The sequence below is a fragment of the Trichechus manatus genome, unplaced genomic scaffold, assembly GCF_000243295.1.
Source record: "Trichechus manatus latirostris isolate Lorelei unplaced genomic scaffold, TriManLat1.0 scaffold00064, whole genome shotgun sequence".
Taxonomy (NCBI): domain Eukaryota; kingdom Metazoa; phylum Chordata; class Mammalia; order Sirenia; family Trichechidae; genus Trichechus; species Trichechus manatus.
This window is the reverse complement of record NW_004444000.1, coordinates 1,281,750-1,303,438: the sequence shown is the minus strand read 5'-3', so window position 1 is coordinate 1,303,438 and position 21,689 is coordinate 1,281,750. Positions and strand designations below refer to the sequence as shown.

The 21,689-nt window shown below is 44.9% G+C and overlaps 3 protein-coding genes across 9 annotated transcripts in view; 2 read left to right on the top strand and 1 right to left on the bottom strand.

The window, feature by feature from the left end:
• The window catches only part of VPS26B (VPS26 retromer complex component B), a 32,757-nt gene extending 17,046 nt beyond the window's left edge, over nucleotides 1-15,711 (top strand). Inside the window, exons 2-7 of one of the 2 annotated variants that reach the window (XM_023734031.1) lie at nucleotides 1,959-2,115; nucleotides 6,579-6,743; nucleotides 8,717-8,892; nucleotides 10,773-10,915; nucleotides 11,346-11,447; nucleotides 15,649-15,711. In XM_023734031.1, the coding sequence (XP_023589799.1) occupies nucleotides 1,959-2,115; nucleotides 6,579-6,743; nucleotides 8,717-8,892; nucleotides 10,773-10,915; nucleotides 11,346-11,447; nucleotides 15,649-15,711 (806 nt within the window). Of the gene's footprint in view, nucleotides 1-1,958; nucleotides 2,116-6,578; nucleotides 6,744-8,716; nucleotides 8,893-10,772; nucleotides 10,916-11,345; nucleotides 11,643-15,648 lie in introns of those variants that run through there. The other variant, XM_004379310.2, reaches the window with a different exon arrangement.
• Nucleotides 14,112-19,535, bottom strand: THYN1 (thymocyte nuclear protein 1). 6 transcript variants are annotated; one of them, XM_023734032.1, is made up of 8 exons: nucleotides 19,479-19,535; nucleotides 19,127-19,202; nucleotides 17,243-17,424; nucleotides 16,146-16,214; nucleotides 15,704-15,796; nucleotides 15,019-15,114; nucleotides 14,656-14,806; nucleotides 14,112-14,310 (listed from the first exon to the last, which is right to left on the bottom strand). In XM_023734032.1, exons 2-8 carry the CDS (start codon nucleotides 19,167-19,169, stop codon nucleotides 14,264-14,266), a joined length of 681 nt encoding a protein of 226 aa, XP_023589800.1. In that variant the 5' UTR covers nucleotides 19,170-19,202; nucleotides 19,479-19,535; the 3' UTR covers nucleotides 14,112-14,263. The 6 variants fall into 6 exon arrangements, with proteins under 6 accessions (XP_023589800.1, XP_023589801.1, XP_004379365.1 ...); XM_023734033.1 differs by having other exon boundaries at nucleotides 19,127-19,250; nucleotides 19,479-19,499; XM_004379308.2 differs by lacking the exon at nucleotides 19,479-19,535 and having other exon boundaries at nucleotides 19,127-19,367.
• A 103-nt stretch (nucleotides 19,536-19,638) lies between these two features.
• The window catches only part of ACAD8 (acyl-CoA dehydrogenase family member 8), a 34,976-nt gene continuing 32,925 nt past the window's right edge, over nucleotides 19,639-21,689 (top strand). The window contains exon 1 of the mRNA XM_023734030.1: nucleotides 19,639-19,849. Within this exon, the coding sequence (XP_023589798.1) occupies nucleotides 19,741-19,849 (109 nt within the window). The 5' untranslated portion in view covers nucleotides 19,639-19,740. The remainder of the gene's footprint in view (nucleotides 19,850-21,689) is intronic.

Sequence of the window (21,689 nt, the reverse complement as noted above, 5' to 3'; positions counted from 1 at the left end):
CTATGTTCAAGAGCAAGTTTCAGAGTCTCTTCTGACATCCATTTTGGTCTTTTCTTTCTTTCCTGTCTTTTTAATGACTTTTTGCTTTCTTCATGTATGATGTCCTTGATGTCATTCCACAGTTCATCTAGTCTTTGGTCATTAGTGTCCAATGTGTCAAATCTATTCTTGAGATAGTCTCTAAATTCAGGTGGAATATACTCAAGGTTGTACTTTGGCTTTCATGGACGTGTTTTAATTTTCTTCCATTTCAGCTTGAACTTGCACAGGAGCAGTTGATGGTCTGTTCCATAGTCAGCCCCTGGCCTTGTTCTGACTGATAATCTTGAGCTTCTCCATCATCTTTCAACAGATGTAGTCAGTTTGATTCCTGTGTATTCCATCTTGCGAGGTCCACATGTATAGTCACCGTTAATGTTGTTGAAAAAGGGTATGTGCAGTGACGAAGTTGTTTGTCTTGTATATTCAATCATCAATCTCTGGGATTGTTTCTATCACTCAGGCCATATTTTCTAACTACCGATCCTTCTTTTTTGTTTCCAGCGTTTGCATTCCAGTCACCAGTTATTATCAGTGCATCTTGATTGCAAGTTTGATCCATTTCTGACTGCAGAAGTTGGTAAAAATCTTCAATTTCTTCATCTTTGGCCTTAGTGGTTGGTGTGTAAATTTGCATAATAGTTGTATAATTGATCTTCCTTGTAGGTGTATGGATATTATGCAACACCATTCCTCTTCAATTTGTCATTTCTGGCATAGTAGATGGTAAGATTGTCCAATTCAAAATGGCCAATTCTAGTCCATTTCAGTTCACTAATGCCTAGGTAATCGATCTTTATGTGTTCCATTTTATTTTTGATGTCTTCCAATTTTTCTAGATTCATACTTCATAGATTCCATGTTCCAGTTATTAATGGATATTTGCAGCTGTTTCTTCTCATTTTAAGTCTTGCCTCATGAGCAATGAAGGTCCTGAAAGCTTGACTCCATCCATGCCATTAATGTCGACTCTACTTTGAGAAGGCAGCTCTTCCCCTGTCGTCTTTTGAATGCCTTCCAACCCAAGGGCCTCATCTTCCAGCACTATATCAGACAGTGTTCCACTGCTATCCATAAGATTTTCACTGGCCAATTTTTTTTTAGAAGTAGTTTGCAGGGTCCTTCTTAGTCTGTCTTGGTCTGGAAACTCCACGGAAAGTTGTCCACCATGATAGTGACTCTGCTGGTATTTGAAATACCAGTGGCATAGCTTCCAGCATCACAGCAACTGGCAAGCCACCACAGTATGACAAACTGAGAGACGAGTGGTGGTTTCAAAAGTTAGGAATGTTAAAAAGAAGAAAAAGTTGTTTAAATAAATGTAGTGTTTTTGATAACTGAGTTGGTTTCCTGTTATTGTTAGCTGCCATCAAGTCGGCCCCCGACTCATGGCAACCCCATGTATTACAGAGTAGAACTGCTTCATAGGGTTTTCTTGACTGTAATCTTTACGGAAGCAGGTCACCAGGCCTTTCTTGTGCAGAGCCACTGGGTGGGCTCGAACTGCCAACCTTTCACTTAGCAGGAGATCACAAGCTGCTTGCATCACCCAGGCTCTTTATGAGTTCCCTACATATCCCTTAGTAAGTCCTGTCCTTATGTCCTGGAGCACGGTTAGATCAGGTTCTTTCTGTGCTACTGGATTTCATGACATAAAACAGAGGGGTATTTGGGAAGGGGGATGATAGGGAGATCAGCATATGGGGAAAACAGTGAAGGACTAGGGTGTCTGGAAAAGAGAGGGAGTCCAAAAACAAGGCTGGAAAGGGTCTGTTTTTGATGAGAGGTCCTTACCATTAGTGGATTGAGAAGGCGCTGATGGAAGTCTTTTGTTAGAGAGGTTCCTCCCAGCCTAGTGCATCCTCACTGGCCCCATGTGGCTTAGGGCCTGATAGAGGAGGGTGATGCTCTCTCTCCAGAACTCTACTATGACCGTGGGAACCACCATGAGTTTGTGTCCCTGGTGAAGGACCTGGCCCGGCCCGGAGAGATCACCCAGTCACAGGCCTTTGACTTTGAATTCACCCACGTGGAGAAGCCGTATGAATCCTACACAGGGCAGAACGTGAAGCTACGGTAAGTTGTGTCCACCTCTTCCCCATGCTTGCCCAGGAACCTGCTAATGTGGATGAGGACCTGAGGCAGTCCTCATTTCTGGGGAATATTTATATGGGTATTGGATCAGCAGACAGAAGGAAGAGAGTTGAGAGCAGTGCTGTGCTGGTAAAATGTTTAATGTCTGGCTCTCTGGGAGTGAAAAAAAACCTGGCTCAAAGCATTTCCTGTGATGGCCAATTTCAAGGTACCAGTGTGACGTCCCTGAGTACAAGAGCTGGGAAGAGATGTGCACTGGCATCCCATGATACAGTATTACCATGATGGAGATACACTAGACGTAATACACTCATGAGCATAAACCAAAACCAAACCAGTTCATTCCAGTTCAGACCCCTACTGAGACTTTTCATTTCTACCCCTAGATAAACTGAATCAGAGTCTACATTTTAACAGGATCCTCAGGTGGTTTTTAATTTGTATAACTTCCTGGGAACTTGTTAGAAATACAAATTCTCAGCAGGGGTTCCATCCGGAATGAATGGGTTTGAAGCCCTGTGTCAAGTTGATTCTGACTCATAGTGACCCTTTAGGACAGAGTAGAACCATTTCATAGGGTTTCAAGGCTTTAATTTTTATGGAAACAGACTGCCGTATCTCTCTCCTGTGGAGCGGTTGGCGGGTTCGAACCACCAACCTTTCTGTTATGAGCAGAGAGCACTTAACCACTGCAACACCAGGGCTCCTCTCATGAGCATAAAACCAAAAAACCCATTGCTATCGAGTCGATTCCGAATCATAGCAACCCTCCAGGACAGAGTAGAACTGCCCCATAGGATCTTCAAGGAGTAGCTGGTAGATTCAAACTGCCTACCTTTTGGTTAACAGCTGAGCTCTTAACCACTGGGCAACCAGTCTCCCTCATGAGCTATAGGTAACCATAAAATATGTAGCAAAATAATTAGGAAGTGATGCCTTTGAGTATGTGTTACCCTTGTATTTCATATAACTCACTTATTCATAAGTTTGTGTAGTTTAATGTTAAACAGTAGCTGTATTTAATGACAGGTGACAGTTCTTGAAAACTTCACAACTGGGTCTTGTGAGCTGGCATGCGCAGGCTCCCGCTCCAGCCTTGGCTGGGTGTCAGGAAGTGCTGCTCCTTGGTGCAGCTCTGCCACACAGTTCACAACATAATCTTGAGCAGTTTTTTGATGCTCTGTAACTTACCTTTCTAACTGGAAAATGAGTAATAGATTTGGATTCTAATTCTAGATCTGTCCTCTCCTCTCTGGGGTGGTAAGGAAATAAAGTGTAGTATAGTGTGATAAGTTCTTTGGAAATTAGTAAGCACCTTATGAGTATATAGGGTTATTTTTATTGTTCCAGTGTTAGAAACTCTGAAGATAGGGACTGATTCCAGGGCCTCTGGGTGGGAAAAAAAAAAATGCGGAGTATTTATGACTGCCTATTGTTCCAGTGTTAGAAACTCTGAAGATAGGGACTGATTCCAGGGCCTCTGGGTGGGAAAAAAAAAATGCGGAGTATTTATGACTGCCTAGGTCTAGTCCGGAGATGATGTGCAATGCTGGATGAAGCGGACGTCCTACACCACTCTGGACACCTGATTCCAACTCAGTGCTATCTCATGACATCAGCTCATTGTCGTCACCTGAAGGCCTGGTGTAGGATGGATGGCTTGCTGACTACGGCAACACTTTTATTCTTTTTTCTCCTTGGTCTCCCCTCTTCCAACAGAACAGATTTTATGGGCTCTTCTTTGCAAATTGTTGCAGGGAGGTCTTTTTAATCTTTGCAGTGAGAATACTTGCACTAGAGACAGACAGCGTTCCATAACTGCATTTAGAGAAGGGAGCAGCAGTGAGCTGGCTGTGGGGTTATTATTCAATTTTATTTTTTGCAGTGAATTTGTCTTAAGTATTTTTTTGTCAGAAAGAAAAGTGTTGCTGTCAAAATTAGATGAAGACTACGGGATCTGTGTTGAGAGAAGGAGCTAAAGAAGAGAAAATTAGCTAAGAAAGTTTAGAAGATGTAAATTCCAGCTTAAGAATTTGTGTCCTACCTCACAGGCAGAGGAAACATGAGAAGATGGTGTGGGGTTTTACCTTTGTTTTAGGCAGGGGAATGGTTCTTTTGGAAGATTAACTTAGAGTCTGTGTGTAGCATTTGATGGATGGGAAGAGTAGAGACAAAAAGTGGAAGGCTATTATGAGGCCCTAAGGGTTTTACTTTCTTGGACACAATAGGAACAGGCAGAAAGTGAGGAAGTTGATAGACACCAACAGAATTTACAATGACTGGAGACTTGCGGCAGTGGAGATGAAGACTGAGGGCTGTCAAGAGGAAGAGATGATTTGGAGATAAGATGATCTATCCAAACCTAGAAATGAGTTTGAAGCACTGGCAAAACATAGAGGTGAGAAGTTCACCAGACAGTTGAAACGCAAGCCTGGAGTTCAGACCCAAGGGGAAGCTTAGAAATCTACCCTTAGAAGGCATCTGCTCAAAGGTAGTAACTGGTAAGTTTTTTGAGGATGAGGAGAACCCAGGGAGAGAAGTGCCAGGATCAACAGGATTGGGGTAACGTCCTCTTGGGGGAGCTAGGGGAAGTGTCTTTCAAGGAGGAGGAAGGAAGAGTTTTATGTCTAATGCAGAATTGACACCAAGAAAAGAGCTATGGATTTGGCAGCTAGGAGGCCATGTGTTACCTTCAGGGAGCAGTTTCTGTTGGGTGGGGGATCAGAAGACGGAGGTCAAGAGCAGCAATGGTGAGGAAGTTGCAGCAGTTAGAGAGGACCTCTTGTGACAGCCATCTCTGAAAGAAAACAGAAAGTGTGGTAGGCCCAGAGTGCAGCGACCCCAAGAGTATTTTTGGTGAGTTCTGGACCTTTCATAAGCCCAAAGGAAGAAATCTTTAGCAGGAGAGAGATTGAGTATGTAGATAAAATTGGAAAAATTCCAGGATCAAGGTGCAGAATACTGACTCTCAACAAGGCTTCCTTCCACCTTAGAATTGCTTGGGAAACTTTAAAAAAGGTTGATGCCTGAGCACCTCTCCAGACAGCTGTGTCGGGTGTGCCTGGGCACCAGGAGTTTTAGAAGCCCCCAGCTGACTCTGAAGGTCTTGAAAAATAAGAGTGCTGTTAGAAGAAGAGGATGAGTGAGGATACAGACATTTCTGGGCCCTAGGTGCGCACAGCATGAGGCAGAGAAGGGAGGGCACGTGCATGTGCTCGGTAGATGGAAGGCAGTGTCATCCACCAGGAGGGAAGGGCAGGCTTGGGAGCCAGAGCACTGAGAAAAGGGTTTGGAACAAATGTTTTGGGGAATGTGACAGGGATGTTGCTAATATGAATAAAAGGATTGCCCAGACGCAGTCAGTGACACATGGCATAGCAGCCCAAATGGGGAGCTGATTGAGTACCATGTTTTTATAACTTTCTCCAGTAATGTTTGTTGATAGGCGCAGGGATTAACCAAGTTTTATGTAGAAGAAAAGTAATTAAAGGGGTGTTTTCTCCCTGGTTCGATATTCGCATAGAGTTAGTTCACGGAGACAGGGATGCTGTGGTGGCAAAAATAAGATGGCTGGCCTTGGAGGCCAAGCTTGTCATAGGAAACCCTTCAAGGGCCATGAACCGTCTCCTCCTACCTTGTTCCCAACCACAGGAGCACCCTCCCCAAGTACACTGGGTTCAGCCAGACCCTGTTACTCAGACAAGCCAGGTCCTTTCATACCTCTGTTGCTTTTCCAGGAGTACCTTTTTCTCCCTCCCTGTAGCACTTGATTTCTGTATCTGTTAGCACTTTCCGTATGTTCTATTTTTTCTGTTTGTTTGCCCATCTCCTTCAGTGCACTGTGAGCTCCCCAAGAGACTGTATCTTATTCATCCTTTGCCTAGCACAGGATTGGGCTCAGTAATGCTTGCTGAATAAATTAGATGACTTAATTTCTCCAGTCCCTATTCCCTCCTTTAACTATGAGGGACTTTTAAAACGCTTTTTGATGTGTAATTTTTAAATAAATGGATATGCAAATATGTGAGTGAGACAGATCCCTGCACCCAAAGAGCTAGGAGTTAGAAATAAAATAAAACCTGTACACAAACGCATGGTTGGACACGCAGGTGTCCTGAAAGGCATACGAATGACATGCTTTGGAGTATAGAGCAGAGACATCACTCTCACATCAAGCAGGGTTCTTAACCCAGAGTCATGGGCTCCAAAAAGGGATTTGGGGGAAGAGTCTTTGAACTCCCTGGAATTGTAATGGCAAAATTCTCTATATAGGTGCATGTATGCATTTTTTTCTGGGAGGTGGGTCCACAGAGGTAAATTCTCAAAGGGATACCAAGCCCAAGACCTACTGTAAGGGATTCTCTCGGGGAGGTCAGTTTTGTGCCTATATCTAGGCAGCATCTGGAGACTGGAAGTGCTCATTCATGTTAGTCCGCCTCCTACAGGTATTTTCTTCGAGCCACCATCAGCCGCCGCCTCAACGATGTTGTCAAAGAGATGGACATTGTCGTTCACACACTCAGCACATACCCGGAACTGAACTCTTCCATCAAGATGGAAGTTGGGATTGAGGACTGTCTGCACATTGAATTTGAATACAATAAATCCAAGTAAGTGTCCTGGGCCTCTAGGTTGTAGAATAATTATCTAGGGAGGTTAAGCTAGGACTGAATCAGATGCAAATTGATGGAGCTTCATGTTGCCCATTACCATCAAATCGATTCTGACTCATAACAACCCTATACGACAGAGTAGAACTGCCCCATGGAGTTCCCTAGGCTGTAATTTTTATGGAAACAGATTGCCAGGTTATTTCTCCCACAGAGCCGCTGGTGGGTTTGAACCCCTAGCCTTTCGGTTAGCAGCTGAGAGCTTAACCATTGCACCACCAGAGCTCCTAAAAGTCACTTTAAGGGTCTGTATATAATGTGCAAGAGAGTTAGTTCTGTGCAAGTCAGGGACTGCACACTTCCAGACTCTGGTGCTGTCTTGCCAGAGCAGACTGCACTAAGTGAAAGTCATGATTCTGTGATGGGACAGGAAGAGCATAGGACCCAAGAGGCCCTCATTCTGCCACGAAAGGGTTGGGTTAAGGCTGGATTTCTCATCTGAAAAATAAGGGGCTTGGGCCAGATTAATGAGCTTCAATCATAGGGGCTGCCACAGAAATTATAAAGGAGGAGCAGGGAAGAATGAGAACAGCTCTTTTATCTACGGTGTGTATGTTTATGCATTGTTTAAGATTCCATTTAGAATAAAGGAAGCTTTGGTTTATTTAAGTTTGAAGACCTCTAGAGTCTATGATCTCTAAGCATCCCTCTAGAAATGATATAATTGTCCTAACCAAAAGCCAAACCCATTGCTGTTGAGTCTCTTCTGACTCATAGCAACCCTGTAGGATGGTAGAACTGCCCCAAAGGGGTTTCTGAGGCTGTAAGTCTTTACCAAAGCAGACTGCCACATCTTTCTCCTGCGGACATGTTGGTTTGATAAGTGCTCTTCAGTTACCTATTCGTAGTGTCTGCAGTCTTCCCAATTAGATTGTAAGCAGAAGGTGATATGAAATAGTGGCAAGAACACAGTCGAGTTAGGGACCTGGGCTCACACCTGTCTCTACCCCCTACTCAAGTCCTGGATTGCATTATTTATCCTCTTTCAACTCCTTTTCTTTACCTGTGATGTAAGGAAATTAAATTCTGAAGTCCCCGCCAACATTTCATGTCCTATGACTGTTAAGTTTCAGGTTTAAAGATTTTGATATTTTCCTACCATGTGTAATACAGGGCTGTGTACATTCAGACTGCCAGTCTTACTGACTGACCCAAAGGTAAAAGTTCAAAGCGTCAGAAAGGGTTATGAAACGCAGCTGAATTCCTCACAGCTCACAGAGCACAAGCACTGCTGAGCAGAGCCCAGAGAGCAGGCAGTGCCATTGGAAACTGTGACTCATTTACCTTTGATTTACTTACTGCTCCTGCCTGTTCTTCTGTTAGGCCCAAGCAGACAGGTCCTGTCTGCTGCAAGCCATCTAGGCTCAGTTCCTAAAAGACGTGGAGATTAGAGAGGAAGGGAGAGACCTGGTCACTCGGTACATTACCCGTTGAGTTGATTCTGACTCATAGCGACCCTATAAGACAGAGTAGGGTTTCCAAGGAGTGGCTGGTAGATTTGAACTGCCAACCTTTTGGTTAGCAGCCGAGCTCTTAACCACTGCACCACCAGGGCCCCCTCAGTATATTAGAGTATCTAAAAACACATACACAAATACAAAAGGTGGAAAGGAAGTAAACCCCTGAGGAGACAGATTAGGTGAACAAACATGATCCTTCCTGGAGGGGAAGTAACCTTCAGGGAAAACTTCCTTTGAGTTGGGTGGGATGGAAGGATGGGGGACTCAGACAAAGAATACAGGGAAATCACTGCAACAACAATGCAAGCAGGACAGTGGGTGGGTTAGTGCTGCGACTCTACCTTTAGACAAACGTATATGGCAATACACTACTGAAACCAGAACGGCATGTAAAGGCACTGAAGGTCAACCCCTGAACAAACACCTTGGTTCCATCAACTTTCTCTTCCCCAGATACCACTTGAAAGATGTCATTGTAGGGAAGATATACTTCCTACTGGTGCGAATCAAGATCAAGCACATGGAGATAGACATCATCAAGCGGGAGACAACTGGGACAGGCCCCAATGTCTATCACGAGAATGACACCATCGCCAAGTATGAGATCATGGATGGGGCACCCGTGAGAGGTGAGCTCCTGACCCCACAACTGGGCAGAAAGCCTCAGCCCCTATTCGCGTTCTCCCAGGCCCTTCACAGAATTTTGGAGGGGCCTGGGGGATTGTATCCTTCAAGTTGGGTTTCCCTCTTAGCGTAATTCCTTAATCTCTAGTGGTGCATTGTGGATCCCAGGACAGAGGAAAAGGTGCCGGCTGAGTCTGTGAAGTATCAGGGCCCCACTCATCTTCACCAGAGCAACTCTCCTTAGACCTAGTGTATCGGTTGGGCTTGCACAAAGATTTCAAGAGTTATGCCTATTAAAAAAATGTTAATTGCTTGAAAAATATTGGTCTAGTAGATAATTCGAACATTTTGCTATTTTTTCCCCTTTTGACATTCGGATATTCTTTGCTGCTTGAGAGCCAGAAATTAATGCATAATCCTCGTTTTTGTCAGGTAATACCAAAAAAAAAGAAAAAACTTGTTGCAATCGAGTCAATTCTGACTCATAGCTGTGGTGAAACAATTCATTCACTAAGTGTGAATGAGCACCACTGTATACTCTGGCCAGCAGTACTAGGTACTGAAGAGAACACTGGGATTTAGAAACAGTCTTCTCCCCTGATGGAGCTAACATTATATCTGAGATGAGTGGAGTTGAAAATTATTATGTGGGAGTAGCAATCATTTATGTTCTCCATTGGGTCTGCAGCAACAGATGAAGAATATCTTCATTTTGAAGTGCTTGCTCTTCCAAGGTTCTATTCCATTTATTCCCAGTCAGTCCTTGTGGAAGGAGGTGTGTCATAGCTTGAGCAGCCTGCAACACTGAGGATGCCGACAGCAGATTCTTGGGGGGGTTGGGACCCAGTCCTCCTGACTCCAGCTGATGTTCCATTTCTCACCAGCTGTGCAAGTACTGTCAACTGTCATTTTTCCTGTAGAAATGAGGCACCAAAAGAAATAATAACAAAACAGAAGATAATTTGCAAATCATTTATATTTAGCTTTAGACTACATGGTAGGTTTGGCCTTTCTCACTGGAATTACCACCCTAATTTTGTTCCACCGATACTAGAAAAAGGAGCCCTGGTGACACAGTGGTTAAAGCACTTGGCTGCTAACCAAAAGGTTGGCAGTTTGAACCACCAGCTGCTCTGCGGAAGAAAGACGCGGCAGTCTGCTTCCACAAACGTTTACAGCCTTGGAAACCCTATGGGGCAGTCTACTCTGTCCTGCAGGGTCGCTATGAGTCAGAATCGACTGAACGGCAGTGGGACTGGTTTTGGTTATACTGGAAAGGCACAATGTTAGAGCTGGAAGGGACCTAAAATATTACACCGTCTGCTTCCACAGTTTTCCAAATGAGGAAATTAAGGTCCAGAAAAAGGAACAGACTTACTCAGAAGTCATACAGCTGGTTAGTAGACAACTGGGGCCAGAGTGAGGATTTTCTCTTTTCCAGACCACTGCACTGCCTTGCCAATTCATACTAGAGTGCCAACCCATTGTATTTGGGTGGCATATGCCAGTTGAGGGTAGAGAGAGGTGGCAGTGAAATTGCTGGGTGACATGGTGAGTGAGCTGGGTTTTGGCAGTTGCCTCTTGAAAACCCAGTAACTGGACACATTGCTTGTGATTAAAAGATGCTTGACAATATCTCCGTGTTGCTAATACTCATGGCTACTCATTGGTCTGTGTGAGGACATTGAGAAGAGGCAGCTTACCTGTGGTGGAGTGGGAGTGTCACATTTTTGCTTCAGCAGCCACTGGGCAGCAGAGGCCTTTGCTGTAGTGTTCCATGCCGTGTTCAGTGGGCAACCCCTGCTGTGGTCAGAGAGCAATTCGGCTAAGGTCAAGGGGGCCCCTCTGCCCTTGCTGACTCTCGTTTTGCCTATCACCCTGACAGGCGAGTCCATCCCGATCCGGCTCTTCCTGGCGGGGTACGAGCTCACCCCCACCATGCGGGACATTAACAAGAAGTTCTCAGTGCGCTATTACCTCAACCTGGTGCTGATTGATGAGGAAGAACGGCGCTACTTCAAACAGCAGGTGAGGCCTGGGACACAGGCCCTGGGAGCCCTGGGCAACAACAGGAATAGCATCTTCCTGCGGAAGATCAGGTCCCACTCTGACAGACCCAGCAGGGCAGTCCTGGGAGAGAGCTCTTAGGTGCTGTGCCACTTGTTGTTGAAGTGAGAATGTCTGGTCACCCAGACTCCCACAGCAAGAACGAGGGTTCCCTCTTGCTACCCAGGGTCTATTTCTCAGGCCTAAGCCTGCAGCTGTCCCGCCCTTACTGCTCAACCATCAGGAGTCCTGTGTCAGGGACGTATGAGCAGCTGCTGTCCTTGGTGACAGAGAAGCAGAGCTTGTTGCTACAACTCTCTGGGAGAAAGTTGGGGGGCATCTGGGAAGCCTGTCCCCTCCCCCCCACCTCTTCTTACAGTGTTGTGTTGCCCCCCGCCCCCGAATTCTGCAGGAAGTGGTGTTGTGGCGGAAGGGTGACATCATGCGGAAGAGCATGTCCCACCAGGCAGCCATGGCCTCACAGCGCTTCGAGGGCACAGCCTCCCTGGGTGAGGTGCGGGCCCCCAGCCAGCTGTCCAACAACAACAACAGGCAGTAGGCCCAGGGCCAAGGCGCTGCTGGGCCTCTACCCCAGCACCCCCATCTACCAAACACCAGCGGCTAGAGGGGGCAGGGAAGGAGGGTGTGCTGCTCAGCTGACCTGTTACATGCAACCTGAAAAAAAAAAAAATCATGTTTTTGACTTAAATTCTTTTCTCTGAAGAACCTAAGGGGCTTGGTTGGGAAGCAGTCTCCCTGAGAGTCTGTGGCTAAGGTGGGGGGAGCTGGTCTCTCCCTAGGAAACAAGAGCCTTCTGTTGAGGCCTCCCATAGGGCTGCCTCACATCTGATAGGAGAGCAGAAAGCAAGCACCTTTGTCCCTGTCCCTCCATGCTTCCTGACACAGGATCTGAGCATATCCCTGAGATTCTGAGCTGCCAAAAGGGCCTGGGGCAGTCACATCTTACACTCCCTCTGCTGTCCCTGAGGTGGTCTGCCCCCATCCGGAGTGGTAGGGGAGACTCAAGATCAGGAGGCTGCCTCCTTGGGAGTCTTGGATGTGGTGCTTTGAAGTCCTCACGGGCCACCTCCTTTCTAGCCTTTCTTTCAGTGCAGGAACCCAGACACCTTCCTCCTCCATCTTCACTGGGTTCTTGGCAGCAACATCTTAGGACAGCAGCCTGTGGAAGGGCCTTTGGAAGATTGTCCCTTCACCTGAGACACCCTGGGGTCAGTGTGGTGGATGGTCACAGGGTTGAAAACAAGAGGCTGGGCCACAGCCACTGTGAGGAAACATTAATGCTTGGTAACTCTACCTTCACCACAGAACTCCTCATTTTTCAACCCTGGGGCCAGGGTTGGTTTAGGGCTTTAGTCTAAGCACCCCAACAAGCCCAAAACAAGCGGGTCTGATCCCTTTAGGAAGAGCCAGGGGAGGAGCCTGGATTCCTTTGCTTTCCTAAGAGTGGATCCTCATTACTCCTTGCTTTTAGTTTCTGGAAATTGAAGCATGGTTTCAAACACGTGGAAATTCTGTTCCCACTATTGCTCCAAGCTCTCTACCCCTCTTCCTTCAAGTTAAGGAGGAAGAGAGAGGGTCTCAGCTACAATTTCAAAATAATTCTGCTTGCCAAATTTTGTCTTCATCTTCACCAGCTGACTGACCATAATTTAGGACCATTGGTATTTTTTGTTTAAAGACACTTATACAAAAGTCCCTGTGAGTATTGTTATGCTACGGAAGAGGGCTGTTTTCCCTCTATTGCACTGTGCTTGCGCCTGGCATAGTAAAGGTGTTGACTTTCTTACCTGCCTTATCTGGAAATGACCAGGAATTACTCTCCTACTGGCCTGTCTTCCCTTAAAGAAACACCAAGCAGATGCCGCTGGCCAGTAAGTACAATATTTGGTGATCTGAGTTCTCTAATTTGGAAAGTAGCAGGATTGGTTCCTGTGTCATCTTTCAGTTAGTGTGGAAAATGAGAACTCTTTTCCTTGGAAATAAGTGCAGTCTTGGGCCATTGGTGGGGCAGGCTCATGGAGCAGAGCTGAGACTGGAGGGAAGGGCATTTGGGATATCTACTGCAGTTGACTAGGGGCAGCAGAACCAAGGTCATGTTTCCCCTGTACTGGACCCTGAGTTCAGGTGTGACATACAGTCCCTGTTGAAGAGGGTCACCCATCCCGTTGCCCTTGGATTGTCAAGGTTGGGGTTAGTGCATTCGAGGGAGGCAGGGTCTTTGCTCCTTGCCTTTCTCAGAGCATGAGATGAGGCTGTCACCTCCTGTTAATAGTTGGTATTCTAACTAGAAAGCATCTATCAGTTCCTCTGCTCCAGCTGACAACACATTCTTTCTGACTTTCCTAACATCTTAAACCTTTCTCCTGGGAGAACTGGGAAGACAGACTCTGCTTTTAGTCTCCCAGGAGCTGTGCACAGCTATGTCTTCTATTCCCTTACTCTACCCCCATTCCCTACTTCCTGTCCAACCATGAAAGGGAAGGGAGACGGTGGTCCCCCTCCTTTAAAGGTTCCCATACCTGGCAGCGCACAGGTATTAAACCAAGCAGTGCAACTTGTAATTAAGCAGCTGCAGTGTTTACATGTTTCTTAATGTGTTGTCTTTTCAGTGGCTGTATTTTAAAAAAAAAAAGAGGATCAGTACTTGTTTTAATTATCTCTCTGATTAAAGGAGGCCCTGTGGCTTTGGAGGTTTATGCCCATGGTTCACCAGGTTCTGTGGTCTCTTCTGTCTTGTTCTGTAGAACCTCAGGCAGGCTCCCACCCTGATGGCAACACAACACCTGCTCTCGCCAGTGTACACAGCCCCTGCTGAACGATGAGCATGGCTAGGAACTGCATTCAGGTTTTACCCCTACTTAGAAACTTTTCCTGAAGCAGCTAATGACTTCAACTTTGTGGGACCAAGATGACCTCAGGAGCAGGGGATGACGGCTAGTGTAGAAAGACAGAAGTTTGAGTTTGAGTAGGTGTTAGCAGACAAAGTCTCAGCTCTGCATCCAGTATTTGCAGAGGCCATTAACTATTAGCTGCAGTAAAGGCAGACGGTAGAGGCAGCCCTGAGGCTTGCTGAGCAGCAACAGCCAGCCTGAAGGTAAAGAATTTACAATGGATTATTAAACTGTACCCAATGCTGTTTTAAAAGCTTTCCAACTTTGACATTAATATTTTATTGAAAATAAGTACACAAAAGCCACCTATTTACACAACTCCAGGTAAACATAACCAAATCTCCTTGTACCTTCTTTTGCCATATAAGTTTGACTTCTTTGGAGATGTGTCTTGCCTATTCCAGCAGTAGTGTCCCAGTTAACTTGCTTCCTTTTCCTCCAGGCTCAAAATAAAATTAAACTCTTCTACCAAAACAGGGAAAAAGAAAGGGAAGAATTAGGTCTTGTGTCTCACTGTAAGCAGGGACGTTATGCCATGCACTCGTAAGGGAACTTTACATATCACTTAAGATAATTCTCACAATAACTATGAGACAGTAATATTTATAGAGTTTCTTACTATGTGTCAAGTATTGTTAGGTACTGGGCTCACAGTAATGGGTAACTCAGGACATATTCATTCCCTTATGGATGTTACAGGTGAAGATTCTGAGTCAGGTTAAATACCTGCCCAAGTTTAACCAGCTAGTAAATGGAAATTCACAGGGCCACGCTGGGGTGTGCATGATAAGGAGAAGGGCCCACTCTTACCTTGGGTCAGGGGCTGAACTGAGAGTCTCTGGCAAGTAAAAAGAGCCACATCTTTTAAGGGGCCGCCAGTGGCCTTGTGAGCTTTGTGGTGGGTTTTGAGCTCAGCCAGGGGAATGAAACGCTTCATCATTCGAACAAACTGTACATCCACCTACATGACAACAGTGTGTGGGACAGAAAGATGTCCTCAGCCAAAGGCTGCCCACCCCGTGTTTATGCTTCTTGCAGGGGACCCCCCACAGCAGGGCTGGGACTCCGCTCTGAAGTCAGGTTTTCCTCATCTGAGACACCCGAGACCCTCTTCTTCCCGCTCTCTGCCCACCCCGCCCCTCTCACAAAATATGAAGAAGACCTGGTTTTTACCATAGACCATTTGGGGTTGTCCTTTTTGCTGGATGGGTCATAATGGGGACTCTTTTTCTCAAACTGCGTGTGGTCCGGGTAGGCTTCCTTCACAATCTGAAACCAAAGTTTCCAATCATCTGCCTGTACATCAGCTCTTAGAAATCCCCACGGCCAACTTTTAATCCAGGTCCAACTTTCATTTCTTACCATGCACATTCTTAACCCATCTGCCTTGCTGTGGAGCCAACAAGGGCTCAGATATCTGGAAATAATACCTAGTCTAAGGCAAGCATAGTTAGGAAATCAACCCTTTTTTTTTTACAAGTCATAAAAGCCTATTCTAAAACCAGATGTTAATGGTTATTGTATTATTGGTGCCACTGTTGTTTTTCACCTGCACAGTTAGTTATTTATCCTTCAAACTCTTGGCTTGGAGGAGCTACCACCAGCCGTGTTTTTGAGTGAGAGACCAAGGCTCAGAGATGGAGAAAGGTCTGTGTTTGTGGGCCTGAAATGATGGCTTGCCTTACTCTAGTCCTTATCATATGGAAAGGGCCAGGGCAATCTTTCCATATTACAAGAAGCCTTGGGGGAGGAATGCTTCTTTTAAACATTGCTTCTGTTTAAACTATGCCCCTTTATATCTAGGTAAGTAAGTATCCCTGGAGGGAAAAGGGCTTCAGGCAAAACCTGTCTAACTTACCTTCATAAGCCCCGCGATGCCTGGCTCTTTGCAATTGCTGTGGTAGAAGAAGGCTTCTTCCTCCAGCTTCATGGCTCTAAGGAAGTTCCGGGCCTGGCCCAGGGGAGAAGAAATAAAAACTATCGTCCCCACCATCTGGAAGAACTAGCTTTTAGCAGAAATCAAGTTTGTTTTTATTAGAGGAGTTCTTATTTGAAGCTTCCCCCAATTCATTAAGAAAGTCTGTCTCCTTTGCCAGGATACCCAGATTTGTACCAGGAACAGGCTAGAGCACAGGCCATCTGTAAATATCATACAGTCAGACTAATTAAGGTATTAAACACATTTTTAGGTTTGGATTCTGGGAAAAAGCAATCTTGGCCAAAAGGTTCTGCTACTAGATAAGACATGAGAATAAGGCAAGAATTTAGGGCCTTGGGTGTCGTGCTCCTTACACCCTTACCTGGTAGTTGCGAACACCATCCCAGCATGCTGTCTGATTGGGCTGTGCTTTGAGATCCTCAATGCCAAACTACCAACAGGAAATACAGCCATTCATTAAATAATCCTTGGCCAACTGGCAAGCATGCATGGAAGCAGGTAGTTCCCTCCCTGCACTGAGAGGTGCTATTGATTGGTAGGTGTTAAGTAGTTTATTGAGAAGTAGCTCCACAGTGCCATTTATATGTTGGGCAAATGTAAATAAGCCTTGTGTTATCCTATTATCCTTGCTGATAGAGGATTCCTTGAATGGATAATCCAGAAAATAAAGCAATCTGCTTGTTACTTGTATTTCACCTACTAAAGTATTAAATATTTTTTATATCATATTTCTAATTATATTTTCCCCAGGATTTTTGAAAAATTGGTTGATATTCTTTCCCTGAATGTATACCAACTAAGGAAATACTTGGGAGTATGGTAGGTGGCAAGAGAAAGGCAACTTTAGATTGAAATGTTGCCTACACCGGGGTCGGCAAACTAGTCTTCAGACCAAATGTAGCATGATGCCTGTTTTTGTAAATAAAGTTATACTGGAATACAGCCACGCCCATTCATTTATGCATAGTCTGTGGCTGCTTTCTTGCTACAGTGACAGAGGTGAGTAGTTGCAACAGAGACAGTAAGAGCCACAAGCCTAAAATATTTACTATCTGGCCCATTACAGAAAAAATATGCCAACCCTGCCCTACAAGAAGCCCTGGTGGCGCAATGGTTAAAGCAGTCAGCTGCTAACCAAAAGGTCTGCAGTTCAAACCCACCAGCTGCTCTGTGAGAGAAAGATTTGGCAGTCTGCTTCCCTGAAGATTTACAGCCTTGGAAACCCTATAGGGCAGTTCTACTCTCCTATAGAGTCGCTGTGAGTCCCAGTCAATGTGACAGTAGTGGGTATGGTTTGTTTTTTTTGGCCCTACATAGAAGATTCACAAAACATGTAGTTGATAGTAATACCTTTTCCCCACTCTTAAAGATGGTCATGGAATCCTGTGGTGTTCCATATTAACTTCTCATTTAAAAAATAAACTTAAATTGGAATTGGAGACAGATACACGGTCTTACCTTCACATCTACACCTTTCTCTAGTCGGCTCTCTGGCTCTGACTTCATCAGCCAGTGGCTGCTTGGATTCTTCCCACAATTGTTAGTGGCTGAAGTCTTCTGAGGGCTAGAGTTCTCCATTTTAGCTGACGTTTCATCTGGGTTCCCAGTTTTGGTACGTTTTCCTGATGGCCCCTTCTTGTCTGCAATAGGAAAAGAAAAAGCCTGTCATACCTGCTGAGAAATAATGCTCCATTGTGGGAAAAGCATATGCTTTGCAGTCAGACCTAGATTCAAATCCTGGATCCGTCAGTTATAGCTGTAGCATCTCAACTGCTGAACTTCAGTTTCTTGATCTATAAAAATGGAATAAGAATACCTACTTACAAGTTATCTTCTGGATTATCCATTCAGCAGAATAAGAATACCTACCTTACAAGATGGCTTTTAAAGATGAAGTACAGGTCCTAACAGAGTGCCTGGCATATATTAAGTAGTCAATAAATGTCTTCCTTCCCTCACTCATTCTTCTGTACCTTTATTCAGGTGGTTCTGTCCAATGAGGAAAATGAGCACATATTCCATCGAGTAGTTACGAAGATTCAATAAAGTAATACAAAGAGCTCAGAACAATGCCTGACATTATAAATACTCAAGAAATATTAGCCATTATTACTATCATCTGATACTTCTTTCTTCCTTGCACACTGCTTCAGCTACACTGGCCTGCCTCCTTTTTGCTTGTTGAAGGTGTCAAGAGAAGCAGGAAAAAAACAGATCATTTAGGACCTGTAGACATGGCAGAGGGAGCCCTAGTGGCACAGTGGTTAAGAGCTCAGCTGCTAACCAAAATGCTGGCAGTTCAAATCCACCAACCGCTCCTTGGAAACTCTATAGGGCAGTTCTGCTCTGTCTTGTAGGGTTGCTATGAGTTGGAATTGACTCGATGGCAACGGGTTTGGTTTTTGGGTTTTCAGACATGGCAAAGACAGATTTTTATCCTAAGAGAACCAAAGAAAAGGTCCTTGGAACAAAGTAGGCACTCAATAGCTAACAGTTGTTAAGTTCTAACTATATGACAGGCCCTGTACTAAGCTCTATGTTGTCCCTAACCCTAACTCAGTTAATCTACACAACAACCTATATTTCCACATCTGGAAAAGGTGCCCCAGATCACACATCCAGTAAACAATCCAGATCTGAGCTCAGGATCTGTCACTCTGGTCTATCTGAATCCACACTCAATGACTACTATATTGCCTCTGAATTGAGTCTAAGCTTGTGTATCATTCATTAAATATCATTCATGAGTGTCTAGTGCTCTAACCCAACACACCTTACTAATTTCCTTGTGATCCTTAAGAGGTAACAGGCACGGTAAACACCATGTGTGTTGGTAAATAACAAGTTTGTTGCCTTCCAATGCTTTGTTCCTGCTCTTCATCCACTTACAATGCTTGTTAATATAAGAATGGCATCACTTTTTCTGTGGAAAGCCTTCCCATTCTTTAAGGCTAGATCCAAATTTCACTTCCTTCTCTAGGCATTCCTCCTTCCTCTCAAACCCCTACAATGGTTTTCTGGACTCTTTGATCTACTGTTTCCATTTTCCCTGAGAGTAGGAACTGTATTTTTTTACCTTCATACTTGCCACCCTAAATTGCAATTTTCTTTTTTTCTCGCTCAACATACTGCTATTGCGCAAGTGAACAAAGAGAAGGGACGCAGGGCACGGGCTTGTTGCGGAAAAATAAAGAAGATGGAGGGCGATTAGTGATGACAGGATGAAAAATAAACCACAAGGGATTCTCCCCACAAACAGGGAGTATTAAGTGAACAATATTCAACAGGTCCTAGAGAAACGTTCTTATAGAACTGCCTTTTTGCAGCCTAGGTTCAGCTCACCTGGCCCAGCAGCCCCAGTCAGCCTCTTCCGGGGTTTCGGCATGGTCTCTCTGCGGGGGCTGAGGAGCGAATGATTCTGAAATCAACCGAGAGGCAGAAGGGGTAACTCTACAGTACCAAAAACCTGCGCAGAGCAAGATGGAGACAATGCAGACAAACAGGGTGAAAGCGTCCAGAAACTAGAGCTCTCAGCCTCGAGGGTCTTTTACGAAGAGCAGACAACTGTGTTTTCAGCGCCTCAAATCCCCCCACCCCACTTCACCCCCGTTTCCATCTAGCATAACCTGCTCCTAAATTTTCCTGTCCTTCTCAATCCGTCTTTCATAAATCACTGCACCTCCGCAAAACATACCCCAATTTACTTCCCAAGGCGCCGGAAGCCCACGCTTGCCCTCCCCCCGTCGCTTTTAGTGTGCGTCATTCTTGAGCCGAGGATCCGGGGATTTCTGGGAGTTGTAGTCTCCGCTCTTTCGGCCAACTAGCCTGTGTCCGAGCCGAGTGAGGCTCCCAGAATGCAGTGGACGCGCCGAGTCGTGACTACCCGTCCAGCCCTGCCGGACGATCGCCTCAAAGGTCGCGTGCGATCGCCGTGGCAGTAGTACGGAACTGCGACCATGCTGTGGAGCGGAGGTTGGCGGCTCACGGTGCAGCTGGGCTGCCTGCGCGGCGTTCTCTGGGCGCCTACCCATAGGACCCTCAGACAACTGGTCTCCTGCATCGACCGTAAGGCTCGCCCCGGGGCGTGCAGTGTCCAGGGCCCGGCGTCCGCGAGGCAGGAGCCTCCGCGCGGCTCCTCTTCCCTGTCCTGGGCGGTCACTGGCCAGGACCGCCCTTCCCCTTGCCCGCCCTCACTGCCCGCCCTTCTGTCGTGGGCTTCGTCTGCCGCTGCAGCCCTTCTCGTTCGACCGCTCTTGGCGCTCTTGGAAACGGTGACTCAAGGCCGGCCTTAGAACCTGAGCCCAGTCTCGGGCAGGCACACCGCGCCCCAGTCGAGAGGAGCTCGCCCTGTCTACCGTACCGGGCCTGCCTTAAGATAAATTGAGATGTTAAAATATTTTGGTGCTATACACAGATTCGGAGCCCCGGTGGCGCAGTGGTTAAGAGCTCGGCTGCTAACCAAAAGGTCGGCAGTTCGAATCCGCCCTCCGCTCCTTGGAAACCGTATGGGGCAGTTTTACTTTGTCCTGTGGTGTTGCTATGAGTGGAAATCTACTCATCGGCAGTGGTTTGTTGTTGTTGTCTATACACAGATTGATACTTGTTACCGATGTTATTCATTAACTGTTCAAATTCTCCTTAAACTTAGTTTATGTTGTGAACCTATTGGGCTATCTCTTTTCTGTTCTGCTATTATCCCCGTTTTTAAGATAAGGAAGGAACTCATAGCTTTGTTTTTATTTAAATCGTAACAATAGGTCATAAAGGTAATAAAATGTAAAAAGATCGCTGATGGTGGTTTTGGTCAGGAAAAGTTAGAGATAAAAGATTTGCTCACATATGTAGATTGTACTTCATAAATACCTTTACTGTTGAAATTCCTGAAGGAAAAATGCCTATTGAAAATGGGAAGCTACCATGGATTACAAACCTGAATGTCTTCCAGGACTAGGCAAATAATTTGAAGGTAACAGGTAGCCACGAGGATCTAGGTGTACTAAGGGCTACCCCTTCTGCCAGCTTATTACTTTTCTTCAAGCACTTACTACTTTCTTATTTTGAAACAACTATTTATTAATTTTAATAAGTGATGGTTTGGATTGGGTTTTGTATTCAGAGTAGTTATGAATGCCTTAGACTGACCCCCACGTCTATAAAGTACAGAGAGTAGTGTTTTCTTCCCAGTGTCCTACAATGCCTTCACGAGGTGCTACCCTGTTCTAGCTTTGTAGTTTGGTAAACAAGGTCAGCCTTTGTTGATAGCAAAGCCGCTAAGCAATTGTTCTGTCAGTAAACATGTTAAACAGGAGTGTTTCTAGCACTTAGTACTGTAACTTCAGTCCCTGGTATTCTTTTTCACTTTTTTTTTTAAAAGGAATTTTAATTAGTCCATTGAAAGAAAGTTGTCTAATTGTACGTTAGTGTGTCACATTACTGGAAATTATCAAATATTTCTCTTGTTGCATATTTTAATGTTAAAAATAATTTTTAAAAGAATTATGATTGTTTGTTATAGTTCAATTTAATACAGCATTTAACAATTTAAGAAGCCTAGAAATAAGACATTGATTTCCCTGTTTGGGTCTAGGTAACTTTTTTCTTGATTGGAACCATTAATAATCTACCAGTATATATAATTTCTTGGTCACAGAACTGTTTATAATGATACATTTTATATTGTGGTTAATATTTCTACAAGTTTGTAGAAAACTTTTAGGAGGTATTCTATTGAGATCAAATAACTTTATAGCAGCACTGTTCAGTAGAAATATAATGTGAGCCACATAAGTAATTTAAAATCTGTAGCTACGTTAAAAAAAAAATAGCAAAAAGAAACAGGTAAAATATAGTTTGTTTGTTTTTTTTTATTTTTTTTTATTTTTTTTATTTTTTTAATATTTTATTG